At 41.7% G+C, this 14,421-nt stretch overlaps 4 protein-coding genes across 10 annotated transcripts; 3 read left to right on the forward strand and 1 right to left on the reverse strand.

Annotated features, from left to right (window-relative positions):
• Nucleotides 1-6: 6 nt before the first annotated feature.
• LOC143371786 (uncharacterized) lies at nucleotides 7-8,277 on the reverse strand. 3 transcript variants are annotated; one of them, XM_076817380.1, is made up of 9 exons: nucleotides 8,094-8,277; nucleotides 7,620-7,790; nucleotides 7,407-7,540; nucleotides 7,253-7,337; nucleotides 6,935-7,074; nucleotides 6,618-6,851; nucleotides 560-6,539; nucleotides 268-326; nucleotides 7-165 (listed from the first exon to the last, which is right to left on the reverse strand). In XM_076817380.1, exons 1-9 carry the CDS (start codon nucleotides 8,254-8,256, stop codon nucleotides 73-75), a joined length of 7,059 nt encoding a protein of 2,352 aa, XP_076673495.1. In that variant the 5' UTR covers nucleotides 8,257-8,277; the 3' UTR covers nucleotides 7-72. The 3 variants fall into 3 exon arrangements, with proteins under 3 accessions (XP_076673495.1, XP_076673494.1, XP_076673493.1); XM_076817379.1 differs by having other exon boundaries at nucleotides 6,618-6,844; nucleotides 6,937-7,074; nucleotides 7,193-7,337; nucleotides 8,094-8,276; XM_076817378.1 differs by having other exon boundaries at nucleotides 7,193-7,337; nucleotides 8,094-8,276.
• Nucleotides 8,278-8,799: 522 nt separating this feature from the next.
• Atms (RNA polymerase II-associated factor 1-like protein antimeros) lies at nucleotides 8,800-11,162 on the forward strand. 3 transcript variants are annotated; one of them, XM_076816090.1, is made up of 9 exons: nucleotides 8,800-8,972; nucleotides 9,041-9,133; nucleotides 9,197-9,521; nucleotides 9,604-9,747; nucleotides 9,829-9,932; nucleotides 10,003-10,219; nucleotides 10,291-10,525; nucleotides 10,607-10,701; nucleotides 10,732-11,162. In XM_076816090.1, exons 1-9 carry the CDS (start codon nucleotides 8,899-8,901, stop codon nucleotides 11,122-11,124), a joined length of 1,680 nt encoding a protein of 559 aa, XP_076672205.1. In that variant the 5' UTR covers nucleotides 8,800-8,898; the 3' UTR covers nucleotides 11,125-11,162. The 3 variants fall into 3 exon arrangements, with proteins under 3 accessions (XP_076672205.1, XP_076672206.1, XP_076672204.1); XM_076816091.1 differs by having other exon boundaries at nucleotides 10,607-10,676; nucleotides 10,707-11,162; XM_076816089.1 differs by having other exon boundaries at nucleotides 8,801-8,972; nucleotides 10,607-11,162.
• A 67-nt stretch (nucleotides 11,163-11,229) lies between these two features.
• On the forward strand, nucleotides 11,230-13,196 carry Irbp18 (Inverted repeat binding protein 18 kDa). 3 transcript variants are annotated; one of them, XM_076816100.1, is made up of 4 exons: nucleotides 11,230-11,667; nucleotides 12,023-12,143; nucleotides 12,210-12,366; nucleotides 12,423-13,196. In XM_076816100.1, exons 1-4 carry the CDS (start codon nucleotides 11,654-11,656, stop codon nucleotides 12,476-12,478), a joined length of 348 nt encoding a protein of 115 aa, XP_076672215.1. In that variant the 5' UTR covers nucleotides 11,230-11,653; the 3' UTR covers nucleotides 12,479-13,196. The 3 variants fall into 3 exon arrangements, with proteins under 3 accessions (XP_076672215.1, XP_076672213.1, XP_076672214.1); XM_076816098.1 differs by having other exon boundaries at nucleotides 11,237-11,667; nucleotides 12,442-13,196; XM_076816099.1 differs by having other exon boundaries at nucleotides 11,239-11,667; nucleotides 12,030-12,143; nucleotides 12,442-13,196.
• Nucleotides 13,197-13,330: 134 nt separating this feature from the next.
• On the forward strand, nucleotides 13,331-14,420 carry Kappab-ras (NFKB inhibitor interacting Ras like 1). The gene is made up of 2 exons (XM_076816097.1): nucleotides 13,331-13,621; nucleotides 13,761-14,420. Exons 1-2 carry the CDS (start codon nucleotides 13,523-13,525, stop codon nucleotides 14,265-14,267), a joined length of 606 nt encoding a protein of 201 aa, XP_076672212.1. The 5' UTR covers nucleotides 13,331-13,522; the 3' UTR covers nucleotides 14,268-14,420.
• Nucleotide 14,421: the final 1 nt, after the last annotated feature.

The following is a 14,421-nucleotide window of genomic DNA, read 5'->3' on the forward strand; positions in this document are numbered from 1 at the left end:
TATTAGTACGCAACGAATCAAAGTTATTATTAGCAAGTTCTGTACAATGTTAGAGAGCTAAGCATAGTGAGATCACGCTGGTCCATGGACAGATGTTAGAAACTTATCCAGATCCAAGTTGCTCAGCAACGCTTTTGGATCGGTTGCGTATGGCCGTCTTTCAACCTGAAATGAAACATTATTATTATTATTATTATTATTATTATTATTATTATATTTTCGTTTCGTCATCAAGAAAATAACATGAAAATACAATTAATTATTAACCTGCTTGGATTCTCTCGCCTCTGATAATTTTCTTTCTCGAATTTTCGAGGGGGAGATGTCTGAAAAAAAATCTCGGTAATTCTTTCCTACTTTAATCACACAAGTCTTTAAGGGGTACATAATGCCACTGTAGAGCCCGGACGAAGGCTGCCTGAGTTTTAGAATATTTTATGCGAGTATAGCGAATGGAATACAAAATCCGCTATACTTGCGTAAGAAATCCACGAGATCAGGCTGTCTTCGTCCGGGCTCTACAGTGGCATTATGTACCCCTTAAACGAACAATAATTACCCTCATCGATGTCGCGACATTTCTCCACTTTCGCCCGTCTTTTATTATCTTGTTGCACCTCGTTATTTCTTTCGGCTGTTAGACATGTTTTAACAGCCACTTTTTTCGGCTTGTGTGTAAGCGTTTTGTTGATAGGAGAAGACGTAGCTAGCGGCTTCGTATGTACAGTCTCTGTGGTGCAAGTGCCGCCAGTCGTTCTCTTGGAAGATTCGCAAACATTTTCCTTCTTGACCGGTGACGATGATGATGATGATTTTCTACTTGCCAGTCTTTTCCTAGACTTTGGCGGAATATTAATCATCTCTTCGTAATCGGTGGCAGTCATTACTCTAACGCAATCGTCACCACCCTCTTCGTTTAAGACGATATTAACTTGAAATTCTAATTCGCGACTGCTGTATTTTCGCCTCCTCTTTTTTACGGGTACATTGTTGTCATATAAGAAATGATACTCTACCGAGTTGGGTACAGAGGTTGCGTTAAAATCAGCCTTACGGTCGTAGTCGTACTCGTATTCAGGTTCTTCTGTATAAATATTCTTACACGTAGGGACTAGTTGTAAGCATTGAAGAACGCAAGACAAATTCTTGGGACTTGACGAATCGAGATTTTCTGTAGGCGATTTAGTAGTGGTACTGGTATTAATATTGGTAATAACAATAGCAGCAGCAGGCCGATCAATGGCATTGGTTGCGGTGGTAGTAGTAGTACTACTGGTAATAGTAGCAACAGCAGTAGTACTACTAGTAATAGTAGCAACAGCAGTAGTAGTAGTAGTAATAGTAGCAACAGCAGTAGTAGTAGTGGTAGAGGTGATGGTGATACTAGTGGTATTAGTGATGGTGGAATTTGTGATTGTAGTGGACGCTGGATTGCATACATCATCCTCCCGAATGGTCGAAAATTTTGTCGAATTAAATGTCTCGTGATTGTTTTCTTCGTCGCTGAACAAGTCTCGTTTTACTTGATCGACCTTTAATTTTAACACGCTTCTTGTTTTACTACCATAATTCGAGAATTCTACCTTGCTCGCGTTTCCCTCGTTACGATTATGCTCCTTCTTTCTTATTGTATCGGATTTACTCGTTCGCGAGTCAATTTCAGTAATCGGTCCATTATTTTCCAATTGTTTTACATTCAAATTGTGTCCTCTGTTCGACTCCTCGTTCTCAGCAGTGTGTTGTTCGGCAGTATTAATGGCAGCGCATTTCACCCGCGAATTTCCCGCCAGTTCCAGTGTTGATGATACGCTTTTCTCCTTCGTGACGTTTGAATTGCCAGTTTTCTTTTCCGCTGCGGGTGCGTCTAAACCCTTCGAGTCTTGATACGTGCTAGTAAGCTGATCATCATTTGTAACGTCATACACGGACAGATTGCCAACTTTTTTCAAGTCGCTCTTTTCTCGGTTATCCGTGTCCCTCGCAATTTCTAAAGTCAACGCTTCGTCGCGTATAGTTGCATCATTATCGTCCTCTCGAACCCGTTTCTCTGAATTCACGTCGTCGTTCTTGTTGTTAATGTTGTTGATATTATTATCAGGCCCCTCCTCCTTCAATCTCTTCTTCTTCCTCTTAATTTTGTTCCCGCCAGCCCTCTGATTGTGCTTAGACTGATTACTCTTTTTCATCGGACTAGTACTATTATTCTTACCCTTAAAAATCATACGTCTCTGCAGAGATTTTCCGCGAGTCGGATTGGACCCGGGGATTTCTCTGAACTTGGCCATCATGCGTTGACGCTTTGCTTCCAATTGCAAGACTAGCTTCTCATTTGTAGTCAGAGACCTTTTATGTTTCTGTAGAACTGAAGATGGACTTTTCAAACGACTATTGGTTCTGAGAGTAATCAAGGAATTTAATCTCACGCGTTGTATATTCACGATTTTCGGTTTCTTCTTTGCCGTAGAATTATTCGATTTTAAGGGTTTTCGGTTCCCCGAAGAAACGAACGGTGAAATTTTAAAAGATTTACGTGGTAGATTCTCCACACCAATTTTTGAACTGCTGGGAGTCTCTGAAATATTTGCTTCGTTCAGCAAGGTCTCGTCTTTAGCGGGAGTTTCTTTGGTATCGCAGTTTAGTTCTTCTTCGTTCTTTGATATTGAAAATACTTTTAAAGGCGACGACTCGCACATTCTCGAAGCAATAATCGTTTCGACCGCATGATTTGTACATAGTACGTCCGTTGTGTTGATCTTTATCATTGACGAATTACTTTCCGGGACCACCGTTTCCGTAACATGTGCCGAATCGTTGCTCGTATCGGTATAAATCTGATTGGGAACTTTTTTACATGTCCCCTTATTGGGGAAAGATTTTACGAACGCATTCGTTGCACTCGAATGATTGGAAACGGACGGTGACGGTGACGGTGCCGGTGATGGTGACGGTGACGATGAGGATGAGGAGGATGATGATGAGGAGGATGATGATGATGATGATGATGAGCAGGAGGAGGAGGAGGAGGAAGAGGAGGAGGAAGAGCAAGAGGATGAAGTGCAAGAGTCGTTTGACTCTGTACCGTTACGTAAGTGTACATCATCGTCGTTGATGCTTTTCGTGCAAAATTCTGTACCATCGTACTTGGTTTCACCCACATGTCCCGCAACACCATCATCCTTGATACAGTCGACCTCTTTCAACTTTGTCCAGCACACTGAGTCTCGGGGATTGGTTGATATTAAGAGTTCTTTCACTGCTTCTTCTTTTGGTAGATTTTCTTTAATCACTTCGAATTGCGTTATTTCTAATTTCGCAGAAACACAAGTTTGATACACATTTGTGGAACTGATAATATCGTGAGGTACAGATTGCTTCGTACTCTGCTCAAGCCCCGTGGGTGATTTCTGCACAGTGTTACCTGATTCTGACTTTTTAAATCTTTCAGCATGCTCGTTGTGCTCCATATCAGTAGTAGGCTTGTAGTATGGAGAACAAGAGTTGAATGTTTCCTTCTTCGCAGTCATATCCTTGGACGTTTCCCCGGAATGTTTAGGTGTTAATGCTATGCAGGGTGTTGTCGGGAAATCTGGAGTGTTTATGAAACTACGCATTTTGCTAGAATCTTCGTTGATCTTCACAAATGGCGTTGCTGTATCACTGCTGCTGGGGCTGAGTAATCGCGGCGTCGGTGGAACGCCGGAGGTAGTTTCAAATTTCCTTGGCGTTTCCAACTCGATCGTATCAGCAGGCATTTGTAATATCTGTTGCGTAAACTCTAAACACTGCATGGTATCCGCGGAGATTATGTCGCCTCCCAGACTCGGTTTCTGTTCAGTACTACATTTGTTCAAATTAGTTTTCAATGTTTTTAGCTGTGCATACTTTTTAACATTTTTTTTCTGCAACGATACATTATCGGTTGTTGTTGCCGTCGTCGTCGTCGTCGTCGCCGTTGTCGTCGTTGCCGTTGTTGTTATCGCAGTGTGTTGATACCTTTGTAACGATACCTTGTTAGCGTTCTCTTCTTCCGGAATATCTCGTAATTTTCCAATGTCGCGCGCTTGGGAGACGCTGTCGTTCTTCGTATTACAATTATTCGTTAGAATGTGATTTACGTGCGTGTCCAACGGACTTGTAGAATGGACCGGTAACGTACGCATACGCGCATTTTCCGCGACAGTCGATTCTGTTGCTTTCTGTGTTTCGTCCGGACGTTCAGTTTTCGCGTCAACTACACCTTTGGTCGGCATATTTTTATTTCTCCGTCTCGGTACACGAGAATTAGCACACTTGGCTTTCTTCGACGCAGCAGTCTTACCTCTCATTTGACCTGTCGCCTTTTTACTGGTGGATACCTTTGTTCTCTGCTTCTCGCCGCCCGTGCTGGTTACTTGTAGAGATTTCCTCAAATCTGCGTCCCAAACACTTGACGCAACCGCGGACGAGTTGGATTGAACTTGCTTGTCCAGAAAAGCACTGTTCATCTGTTGCGGAGATGCGTCACCCAGCATAAGTCCAACGCCGTTGCATTTCTCCCAGTCACCCATAAGCTTTGGCAAAGGACTTCTCGTTGCTATAGGGACTTGTAAAGGCTGACGGTGTTTCTTCAATTGAGTGTCTACTCCGTACGCGGATACCGCCGTCGCCGCCGCCGCCGCACTGTTGGAGAATGGAGGAGATTTAAAAAGACAAGTCCTTCGCACAGATTTAACATGCTTAGCGGATCTAGGTGAAAAATGCAAGTTCTCGTTTTCACCGATCGTCGTCTTCTTCGCCTTGCTCGTCCTGCTCGAGCCAGCAACAACTACCTTCATCGGAGTGTTAAAGTCGAGGGCTCTTACGTGACTGTTTCTCCTTCTGGGTGTCGATAAACTCAATCTATGATTTTTTGATCTGCTTTTTAACAAAGATCGCGGAGTTCGTTTGCTAATGATATCGCGATCGTTACTCTTGGACGTGGAAGGGCACGGGTCCTGCGGAACGTTGGGTTTACATGCCGCGACCACTTTCGCATTCTGTACGATAGGTGTAGAGTCGATATCCGCCGCCGTATCGACACGCTCGTTAGCCTTATTGCAATTAAATTTCACGTAGGGAGACAACCCAGTACCGGATAGATTAACGACATCTTCTACGTTTATCGTAGGCATGCTGCAACTATCCGGCAGTACGGTTCTTGCGCCATTTTCATTGCTGTAAAGGGTTATTATCGACTCTCCGACGATTGATCCAGCTGTGGTGGTTGCAACAGGACTCCCGATCAAACTGCCGATCTGGGTGTTAAGAGTCTGAACAGGTGGTGCACTCTTTGCTTCGTCGTTTACCTTGCAGTTGTTCCCGTTTTGCAACGGTGCGCAAGGTATTACGTTTCCCGAGTCGTTCGTCAAGTCGTTGTGAGATGGCGGTGGTAGTTTCTGAAAAACATTTACAGTTTTCAAATACAATGTTTCTACGACATTTTTGACATTTTTACTACTCGTCGGGTCCCTGGGAACGATTGGTACGAAGCGCGAATGCGTGGTGGACGTCATAGTGCGATTTGCCGGATAGGGCGTACTTGTAGCCGATATATTGCTCATCTCTTCTCTCGAACAGACTATTAACGTCGGCATCGCCAACATGTCTTGTTCGGGCGTGACGTAGTCTTTCGCGTTACTTTTCGGCACGCGTCCAAGTTTCGCAGGCCGTGGTCGCCTCACCGACGACGACGACGACGACGACGATTTCCTCATCTTCGATTCCGTGTCGATACTTGCAATCGTTGCACAGATGCTGTCGACCTTTTTCCGATCATCACCGCTTGCCGATTTCCCCAGCTGTGTGTCTTTAATCGGTGAAACATTTATAGTTGGCAATCTTTTTTCGAAATCATCAATTGTGTCCAACCTAACCGTAGATTTATTCGTGGCGTCTACGATTGTCACGGTTCGATCGTTGATTAATCTGTTATTACAGCTATTAGCGATGTTTGCATTTATTATGCTCAACACTGCAGCAGCATTCTGATCCTCCAAGGCACTGTAATCTTTCTCTTGATCCCGTTGTTCGTCTTCAACGCGAACGTTTTGTTGTCTAGAAGAACTACGAAGTCTGTGCTTTAACGGCACGTCTGCTTCATTCGTCTCGTTAACTGACTTCACATCTACGAGTAGTATAGGTTCTACTGGGGAACTAAAGTTGTTCGCGTTAATTATAGATTGCTTCTCCCGCGATTCGTCGAGAGCGAATCTGGTTTCCAACTTGGCTTCGGCGGTGGTGGCGGCGGTATCTTCGTCGGGGCTTGTGTCGGTTTCCGCGTGTGGCCCAACGATTTCGTCGAAAAGCTTTTCAAACACCGGATCGGACTCTGTGGCCTCTACTATTGCTTTAATGGCACTATTCAGCTCGGTCATCGTGCAAGTATTTGCTCCTTCGCCGTTCACAGATTCGTTTAATGTTTCATCTTTCAAAGATATATCCGTTGGGAGTATCGCTTTATTAATATTCTCAGCAATACGTTCTTGTAATTCTGTCCGATTCAGGAGCTCTTTTGTCAGTAGCTTGCGACAATAACAGAATGAAAGATTAGTTGAACGAAGTTGGTGAAACCGCGAATAGGTAACCGCATTAATACTTACGCTTAAATTTTCTATAGGTTCGTCGTTGCCATCGGACTCGGACTCTGGTGTACCGAAAAGAGTAGTCTGAACTTGTGCGCACGAACAACTTGACAGTTCTTCCGTACTTGTGGCAGCTGTACGCTTCTCAATGGAGTAGGAGCTCTTGATGTTGTTTTCTTTAAACAAGCTATTCGTGACAGTATTCACTGTTTCCACATTCAAAAAATCTTGATTGTCGTCGCCCCCTAACCAGTTTGGAATTAAAGATTCTCTTGTAATTTTACTACTCGTCAAAGAAAAGGGATGCCATTTATTTATTCAATTGACACACACAGACCTTGATGCTTCCATTGAAAGCTATTGCATTCGTCCTTTGGATTTTCCTTATCCTCGACCACATATTTAGATTGTCGTGTGGACGTTTCTGTGTGGCCAGGTAGACTTTCCAATGGAGTAGCTTCTGTGCTATCCGAACCTATAATCGTAACCAATGTGATCACTTACAAAAAGTTGTAACACTTGCGTATATAGAGGTATTATGTGTTTGATATATTATCAAGGTATAGCTTAGCGTTTTGTATGTCTCTCTGTACCTCGAGTGGAGGGTGATTCGGAATGATGAGATGCATTGGATGTTATTTTCGTACGCTTACATCGTTCGCGATCACTGTTACTGTGACGTCTTTTACGAGCACTGCTGGACACGATTGGAGAACCGTTGCAGATTTGAGAATTGGCCTACAAGTACGTGTATATATTTAATTCAAAATACAATGTAATTATGATAGCGTAGTTTTCCTTTCTCACCTGTGTGGGAACATTGATGTTGACGACAAAACGCTGTCCACGAGTCTCTTCGATTAGAAACTTTAATTGTTCGAGTAGATCTCTGCAATGTTTTAATTGCTCGCAATCTGCAATTTTGCCAAGACGCTCCTGAACTATATAAATGTTTGAAATTTTTCACACGAGTCAACAGTAATTCCACGGAGATATTTATTAATTCTGACTGGTTCTTACTCGTTGCATTTATAGCGAAAAATTTTTCTATAATCTCCAACAATGTCGTTCCACCGACTCTGGTACTAAATCGCCTTCCATTTGAAATTACGATACGACATTCTTGCAAATGCGGAGATGTGTCTAAAAATATTTTAGCAGCTTCGATGCAGTTTTGACTCTCGAGGTATCCTGAAATCAATCGTTTCGGGCGGATAGAGATTTGAGAGAAACTCTTTATGACAATGCACTACGATCTGCGTTGGAACTCGCGTAGTACTTATATATTTATGGGACGCTTGAAAATTGCACTTTACATCGTGTACGTTAGCGCAAAGGTAATTCAATTAACCCGGATAAAAATTATGCGAGTATACGAGGAAAGGTGGTAAGTTTTATCATTTCATTAACAACATCGGGAAATAATTAGGTTCCCGCCAGACAGCAGGTTATCATTAAAAGACGCTTCGGATTATGGTCATGACCCGCTCTTACCGAGAACCAATCGAGCTATTTCCGAAGGCAATAATGTTTCCATAGTACTTAACGATCTTCTCGACTCAATGATATCGCCGAAAACTCGAGACGTTTCTCGGAACCTTAACAAATGCAGAGAGATGTAAAGAGACGCTTTCGAGGAATAGCCTAGTATATACATTGTGTATGTCCTGTTGATTAGTAAATAACCCTTTAGCGAAACAATTTCACCAACGTAAAAGATAAATGTCCCTATATCGTATCAGTGCCATCCTTAGACCTCCATCCTGATTGGACTACGAGGATCTATGGGAGGACAAGGGGCGAATTCCAGAATTTTTTTTAATTAAGTTTTTTTTTTAATTTAGAAATTTATATGCACATTGTCAAGTAATATATATGTTATTTCTATTTGACTTGTCAAGTCTAGGCATTATCAGAAAAAGTTAAATAATATTTTAGTTAAGCAAATATATAGGAAATGTTCGTTCTCATTTTGCATTAATCTGTGAAGTGCAATGGAATACTAATGTAAGCCATAAGTATTTCACAGATTCTATGAATTCTGTACATATTATTGTATAATTATCTGAAAAAGCATAAGTATTGTAACGCTTATCAGATTTTAAAAATGTATTTTGAGAAACTCGAATGAATTGGATTATATTTTCAAATGGTACGTTCTAACCAGATGGCGCTATGTGTAGCCTTCATCCTTCATATACAAAGTATACATATAGTTTACACTTGTGAAGTTGCTTGGGATATATAAAATTTTGTTGTGATGTACAAAATATTGTTTGGTTTTATTCGTTAGTGCAATATGGCTCCAACAATTCAGACTAATGGCACTACAGCCGAAAGGGATAAACGTGCAGCTAGGCCCGCGGAGAAAAGGTAAACGCTGTCTCCCGGATTGTAACCTATAATTGATATTAGAGTAACCTTTGTAATCATTCTTCCAGGTCCGAGTTAATATGCAGAGTTAAATACTGCAATACACTGCCGGATATTCCATTCGACCCGAAATTTATTACATATCCCTTTGAATCGACTCGGTAAGTCTACTGTGTAAATCTATCCAATCTTTCGAGTAATCGTACGATCAAGAATATTCGCAGGTTCATTCAATATAATCCGACCTCGTTGGAACGTAATTATAAGTATGAAGTATTGACGGAACACGATTTGGGTGTTGAGATCGATCTTATAAATAAAGACACGTATGCCGGAGACGTTAACGCTCAGTTGGATCCCGCGGATGAAAAGCTCCTAGAAGAAGACGTTCTTACTCCTCAGGACTCTAAAAGATCTAGACACCATGCCAGAAGCGTGTCATGGCTCAGACGTACCGAATATATCTCGACGGAGCAAACTAGATTTCAACCGCAAACTGTGGATAAAGTTGAGGCGAAAGTTGGTTATAGCATTAAAAAGAATTTCAAAGTGAGTATACTTCGGTGTCTTTTCCCACTGCGTTTTCATATTTTTAGCATATGCTCTCTCAATTGGATATTCATATTTCTAGGAAGAAACGTTATATATGGATCGTGATAGTCAAATAAAAGCTATAGAGAAAACATTTGAGGACAATAAGAAATCAATCGAAAGGCATTACAGTAAGCCGAACGTGGTGCCTGTAGAGATTTTGCCGGTGTTCCCTGATTTCAAGGTACATTATTAAAATATGATAGCTTTTGTGTGCTTTAAATATTTTAATTTTTTTTATAACGTCAACCATGGTTGTGTTTAGCTGTGGAAATATCCTTGCGCGCAAGTCATATTCGATTCGGATCCAGCTCCGACAGGACGATCTGTGCCAGCTCAGATCGAGGAGATGTCACAGGCCATGATTCGGTGAGTTAGCGACTCGGATATTCGTCTGATCGTTATGGAGCGGAATGTTATAACACAAGTAATGTTTTAGGGGTGTAATGGACGAAAGTGGCGAACAGTTTGTCGCCTACTTCTTACCCTTGGACGAAACCTTAGAAAAACGTAGGAGGGACTTCACGGCTGAAATCGATTACGCGGATGACGAAGAGTACGAATATAAAATGGCTAGGGAATATAATTGGAACGTTAAAAGTAAAGCTTCAAAGGGATACGAAGAAAACTACTTCCTTGTAATGAGACAGGACGGGGTGCGTAAGATTAACGTTATACGCGACATTAAAATACAGCCGCGTGTAATATTTCGTCATTCATATCGCAGGTGTATTACAACGAACTGGAAACGCGCGTGCGTCTTAGTAAACGTCGCCAAAAAGCTGGACAACAACCGAACAATACGAGATTGATTGTGAGACATCGGCCGCTCAATGCCAATGAATTTAAAATGCAAAGATACAGAGAGAAGCAATTGGAACCGCCCGGAGAAGAAGATGAAGAGGAAGAGGAAGAAGAAGAGGAGGAACCTCAGCAAGTGGTTGAGAAAATAGATGAAAAAGGTCAGTGTACAATGTTATAAAATTCTAATCAATTTACTTATATGTACGCTTTACATAATTCTTTTGTATCTATTTGAAAAGGATCCGAAGGCGAGAACGAAGCTGGATCCAGAGCATCGTCTAGAGCATCTTCTCAAGCATCCAGCAGAAAGTCCCGGTCTCGCTCGAAATCCGCATCCAGATCGGAGTCTCGCTCGAAATCTGCGTCCAGATCGAAGTCTCGTTCCCGATCACCATCGAAATCCAGATCGGAGTCCCGTTCGAAATCTGCGTCCAGATCGAAGTCCCGCTCTCGTTCACCATCCAAGTCCAGATCCGGTTCCCGCTCGCGATCCGAGTCGGGATCCCCATCTAGATCTCACAGTAAATCGAGATCAAGATCCGGTACCCCACAGTCGAGGAACTCGTCTAAATCGAGATCCCGATCGAAGTCAGCTTCGAGATCTCGTTCTGGATCACCGGCTAAATCTCGTGGTGGATCCCCGTCGAGTTCAAAATCCAGGTCGAAGTCGCGTTCTCGTTCGAGATCGAGATCGGGCAGTGGTAGTGGTAGCGGGTCTGGTAGTGGCAGTGCTGATAGTGGTTCAGATAGTGAATAAATAAGAGAGACGATTCTAATAAAGAAAACTGAATACTACTCTGAGAAATTAATTTTTTCGGCCGTATTCGCAAGTAAACTTATACGATATATACTTCTTCTTCTTCTTTTTCTTCTTCTTCTTCTTATTATTATATACGTCTCTTGAAGCCATTTATGAGTCGTTATTGTTTTGAAAATGTTTGACCATTACGATGTATATAATGTTTGGAATATTACGAAGTGCAATTGAAGAGCCGATTTTAACAAATGAAGAAAACGCATGTCGATAAGAGAAGTCGCGGTTGATCAAAATTAGTTTAGTTCGGGGGAGCGCCGACAGAAAGCGGCTCGGCTGGTTTATAAGATTACCTGCAAGCCTGCTTTAAAATAGGATTGCATCATTCGTCGCAGCACTGATTCGCACGTCGTATCGGAACTGTGATAGGTAGTATACTGTGATCTCTGACGCACATGGTAGCGTACCAGTCGAAAAAGTGTCAACCTTAAACTTTTCTTGGGAATACTAAATCGGGAATGTAAAGACTTGTATGGGACGTGGAAGGTGAGTCACATCGATACCTGTGAAATACATTTTTCCTCGCTCGTTGGTGTTTCCTAACTTTCGGAACTTACATTGCACGTTCGAAAAACATTGACCCTGACTTATGCGACGACGCACTATTCGATATACGTTTGTACATACGTAGCTTTGACATATATTCCCGCGATTGCTATGTAAACATTGTAAACCACGCGAAGACATGATCTTATGTAGGTATAAATAAATGGCTTGCTTACAAATCTAATAAGTGAATTATGTATGATTATAATTATTCCATTTGCTATGTACTAAATGCTGTTCTTTGAGTACCGTTGTTAATTCGTGTGAATGGTTTATACGCGATTTTGTCACCAAGCTTTCAGATGGCACCGAAAAATAAAGAGAACACCACGACAGCTGCGAGTAAAAAGAAGCGGCAAGTGTCCGAAGAGGAAGATGACGAAGACTATCGGAGGCGTAGGGATAGGAATAATCAGGTGAGTAATCGTTAACGAATATGCAGATCAAAATCTTTCTTAACTAACCTCCCGATGCTTTTGCAGGCTGTAAAACGTTCGAGGGTTAAAAGTAAACTGCGTACCCAGCAGACGTTAGAACGTGTAAATCAGTTAAAGACAGAGAATGAGTTACTGGAGGAGAAGATTAAAATGCTGACTAAAGAACTTGGATTCTTGAAAGACCTGTTTCTCGCTCATGCAGGTATGTTCGGTTCGTTGTACTTGTACGCTTCTCTATATCCGGACCTTTGTACACAGATCTGATTTGTCGCTACAGGCTCGAGTCAACATTCTGTGAACTTTCAAGATTTTGACTTGAACACTCTTTTGGCTGACGACACAAAATCCGAGGAACAGGCGAGAGGAACGACTAAACCATAGATTACTATAAATTCCACGCGAAGGAAGTAACGTGGTATTGATAAGAGTCTGAGATATAGATGTACTTTGGTCCGTCTACTTCCGGCGTCGAGCTTGACATCTTGGAAAGATGTCTGCTTTTAAATAATCGATCTCTAACAAGCAGAAGATGCATGAAATCTTTATACGTGGGACTCGTCGCGCTCCAAAATTTACCAACGTCACACCATTCGGGGCACAGTGCGAGGGTGTGTAGGAAATTGAAAGCGTTGCTGAATATTGAGAAATTCAGCGAGATTTATAACTGAGGGAAGGACGATGTGTCACGTGAATTCGTATGTGAGACAGAAAGAAAGAATTGCATCGGGATTTTTGAAGAAATTAAAAGGTTGTAGATATATTCAGCTTATTTGGCAAAACTTTTTTCTACCAAAAGAAAGGAAGGATTAAGCTCTCTACTGTATTCGTAGGGGACAGATTAGTTAGTGAGTAAGGGAGGATATAATAAATTTAAAAGTATTTACAATGTAAGAAAACTTAATCCCACAAAGAAGATATTTTTATTGAAGAGTTATTATATATTTGATAAATAGCCGTCTATAATAGCATTGTTTAAATCATTCCAGTATCGTATTTTACAGTTCAGACAAATATATTTTTATGCTTTATGAAGCATCGAGCTTTATAGAAAAGGTTCTATCGCTAAATTCGCAGACTCGTACATTGTCGAGGACGTATTTAAATTATATACACGAAAATTGTTAAGAATTGTCAGTATTCATTTAGTCGTAATATCTTAATTACCTAATGTACTTAAGAAAACACAGATTATAAGATGGGGGAAAAACACTTTGTATATAAAGAAACACTAGATTTTCCCCTAGCAGAATACATTTGGCGATTTAACATTCGAGAGTTACTAGGCTGAGTGTTGTGTTGACTTTAATTAGTCGCCCAACGAATTGCCCATTTATTCCGGCGTACATGAACGATCGAACATGGGAAAAACGACGAAAGTAGTTGTTTGCGGAATGAAAGGCGTGGGAAAGACAGCGTTATTGGAGCAACTTATATACGGAAATCTCGTTGCCAAAACAGTAAGAATTTAGGTTATGGTCGGTCGAAGCATCTTATTTACAAACAGAAACGCTCACTTTTACATTCATTGATTCACGATGATTTTGGAAGCTGCAAATAAAATTGCTTTTGTACAATGTGGGCTTTGTAATGTGACAGGAAATTCATCCCACGATCGAGGATATTTATGTGGCGAATATAGAAACGGATCGCGGTACGAAGGAGAAAGTGCGATTTTATGATACAGCAGGATTGGAGCCCATGCACAATAACGCGAACAATCAGCAGCTTCCACGACATTACTTTGGCTTCGCCGATGGATACATCTTGGTCTACGACACTGCGAAACCCGAATCTCTGGACGTACTGTTCCCGTTGAAGAAGGATATAGACAGAAACAAGGATAAGAAGGAGATAACTGTGATTGTTGTTGGGAATCGAACCAAAGTGGAGGAGGACGCGCACAGCTTGGAGAATACGGCGAATAAGGCTGCGAACTGGTGTACCAGAGAGAAGGTCAAGCACTACGAAGTAAATGTCATGGAGAGAGCTAGTCTGTTCGATGCGTTTGTTCATCTGTCCTCTAGATTGAATCCTCCCGCCAATAAGAGCACCTTTCCGCAGCTAAGTATGGGCAGAAAGAATGTGAAAGTCGAAGCGCCTTAATCTTGTTTATTTATTAGTTATTGGCATTGATCCGTGCTTTAGTACGCTTATCTTCCAGTCACTATTGTGGGAAGTGAGCGTACAGTGATAACGGTCTGTGTACTTAAAATATTGACTCGCTTAGATGCTCCTAGCTTTGGGTCCGTGAGATCAT

Source organism: Andrena cerasifolii, chromosome 7, assembly GCF_050908995.1.
Source record: "Andrena cerasifolii isolate SP2316 chromosome 7, iyAndCera1_principal, whole genome shotgun sequence".
Taxonomy (NCBI): domain Eukaryota; kingdom Metazoa; phylum Arthropoda; class Insecta; order Hymenoptera; family Andrenidae; genus Andrena; species Andrena cerasifolii.

What these genes read in the sequence shown, in the direction of transcription:
- LOC143371786 (XM_076817378.1), bottom strand. Translation starts at nt 8,256, where the DNA reads ATGTATATACTAGGCTATTCCTCGAAAGCGTCTCTTTACATCTCTCTG. An exon ending in TTTCGCTATAAATGCAACGA is followed by an intron (nt 7,541 to 7,619) that starts GTAAGAACCAGT and finishes ACATTTATATAG; the next exon opens with TTCAGGAGCGTCTTGGCAAA. An exon ending in CGAATCACCCTCCACTCGAG is followed by an intron (nt 7,075 to 7,192) that starts GTACAGAGAGAC and finishes TTACGATTATAG; the next exon opens with GTTCGGATAGCACAGAAGCT.
- Kappab-ras (XM_076816097.1), top strand. Translation starts at nt 13,523, where the DNA reads ATGGGAAAAACGACGAAAGTAGTTGTTTGCGGAATGAAAGGCGTGGGA. An exon ending in GAAATCTCGTTGCCAAAACA is followed by an intron (nt 13,622 to 13,760) that starts GTAAGAATTTAG and finishes GTAATGTGACAG; the next exon opens with GAAATTCATCCCACGATCGA.
- Irbp18 (XM_076816098.1), top strand. An exon ending in GTAGGGATAGGAATAATCAG is followed by an intron (nt 12,144 to 12,209) that starts GTGAGTAATCGT and finishes ATGCTTTTGCAG; the next exon opens with GCTGTAAAACGTTCGAGGGT. An exon ending in CCTGTTTCTCGCTCATGCAG is followed by an intron (nt 12,367 to 12,441) that starts GTATGTTCGGTT and finishes TTGTCGCTACAG; the next exon opens with GCTCGAGTCAACATTCTGTG.
- Atms (XM_076816089.1), top strand. Translation starts at nt 8,899, where the DNA reads ATGGCTCCAACAATTCAGACTAATGGCACTACAGCCGAAAGGGATAAA. An exon ending in GCTAGGCCCGCGGAGAAAAG is followed by an intron (nt 8,973 to 9,040) that starts GTAAACGCTGTC and finishes TCATTCTTCCAG; the next exon opens with GTCCGAGTTAATATGCAGAG. An exon ending in TTGTAATGAGACAGGACGGG is followed by an intron (nt 10,220 to 10,290) that starts GTGCGTAAGATT and finishes TTCATATCGCAG; the next exon opens with GTGTATTACAACGAACTGGA.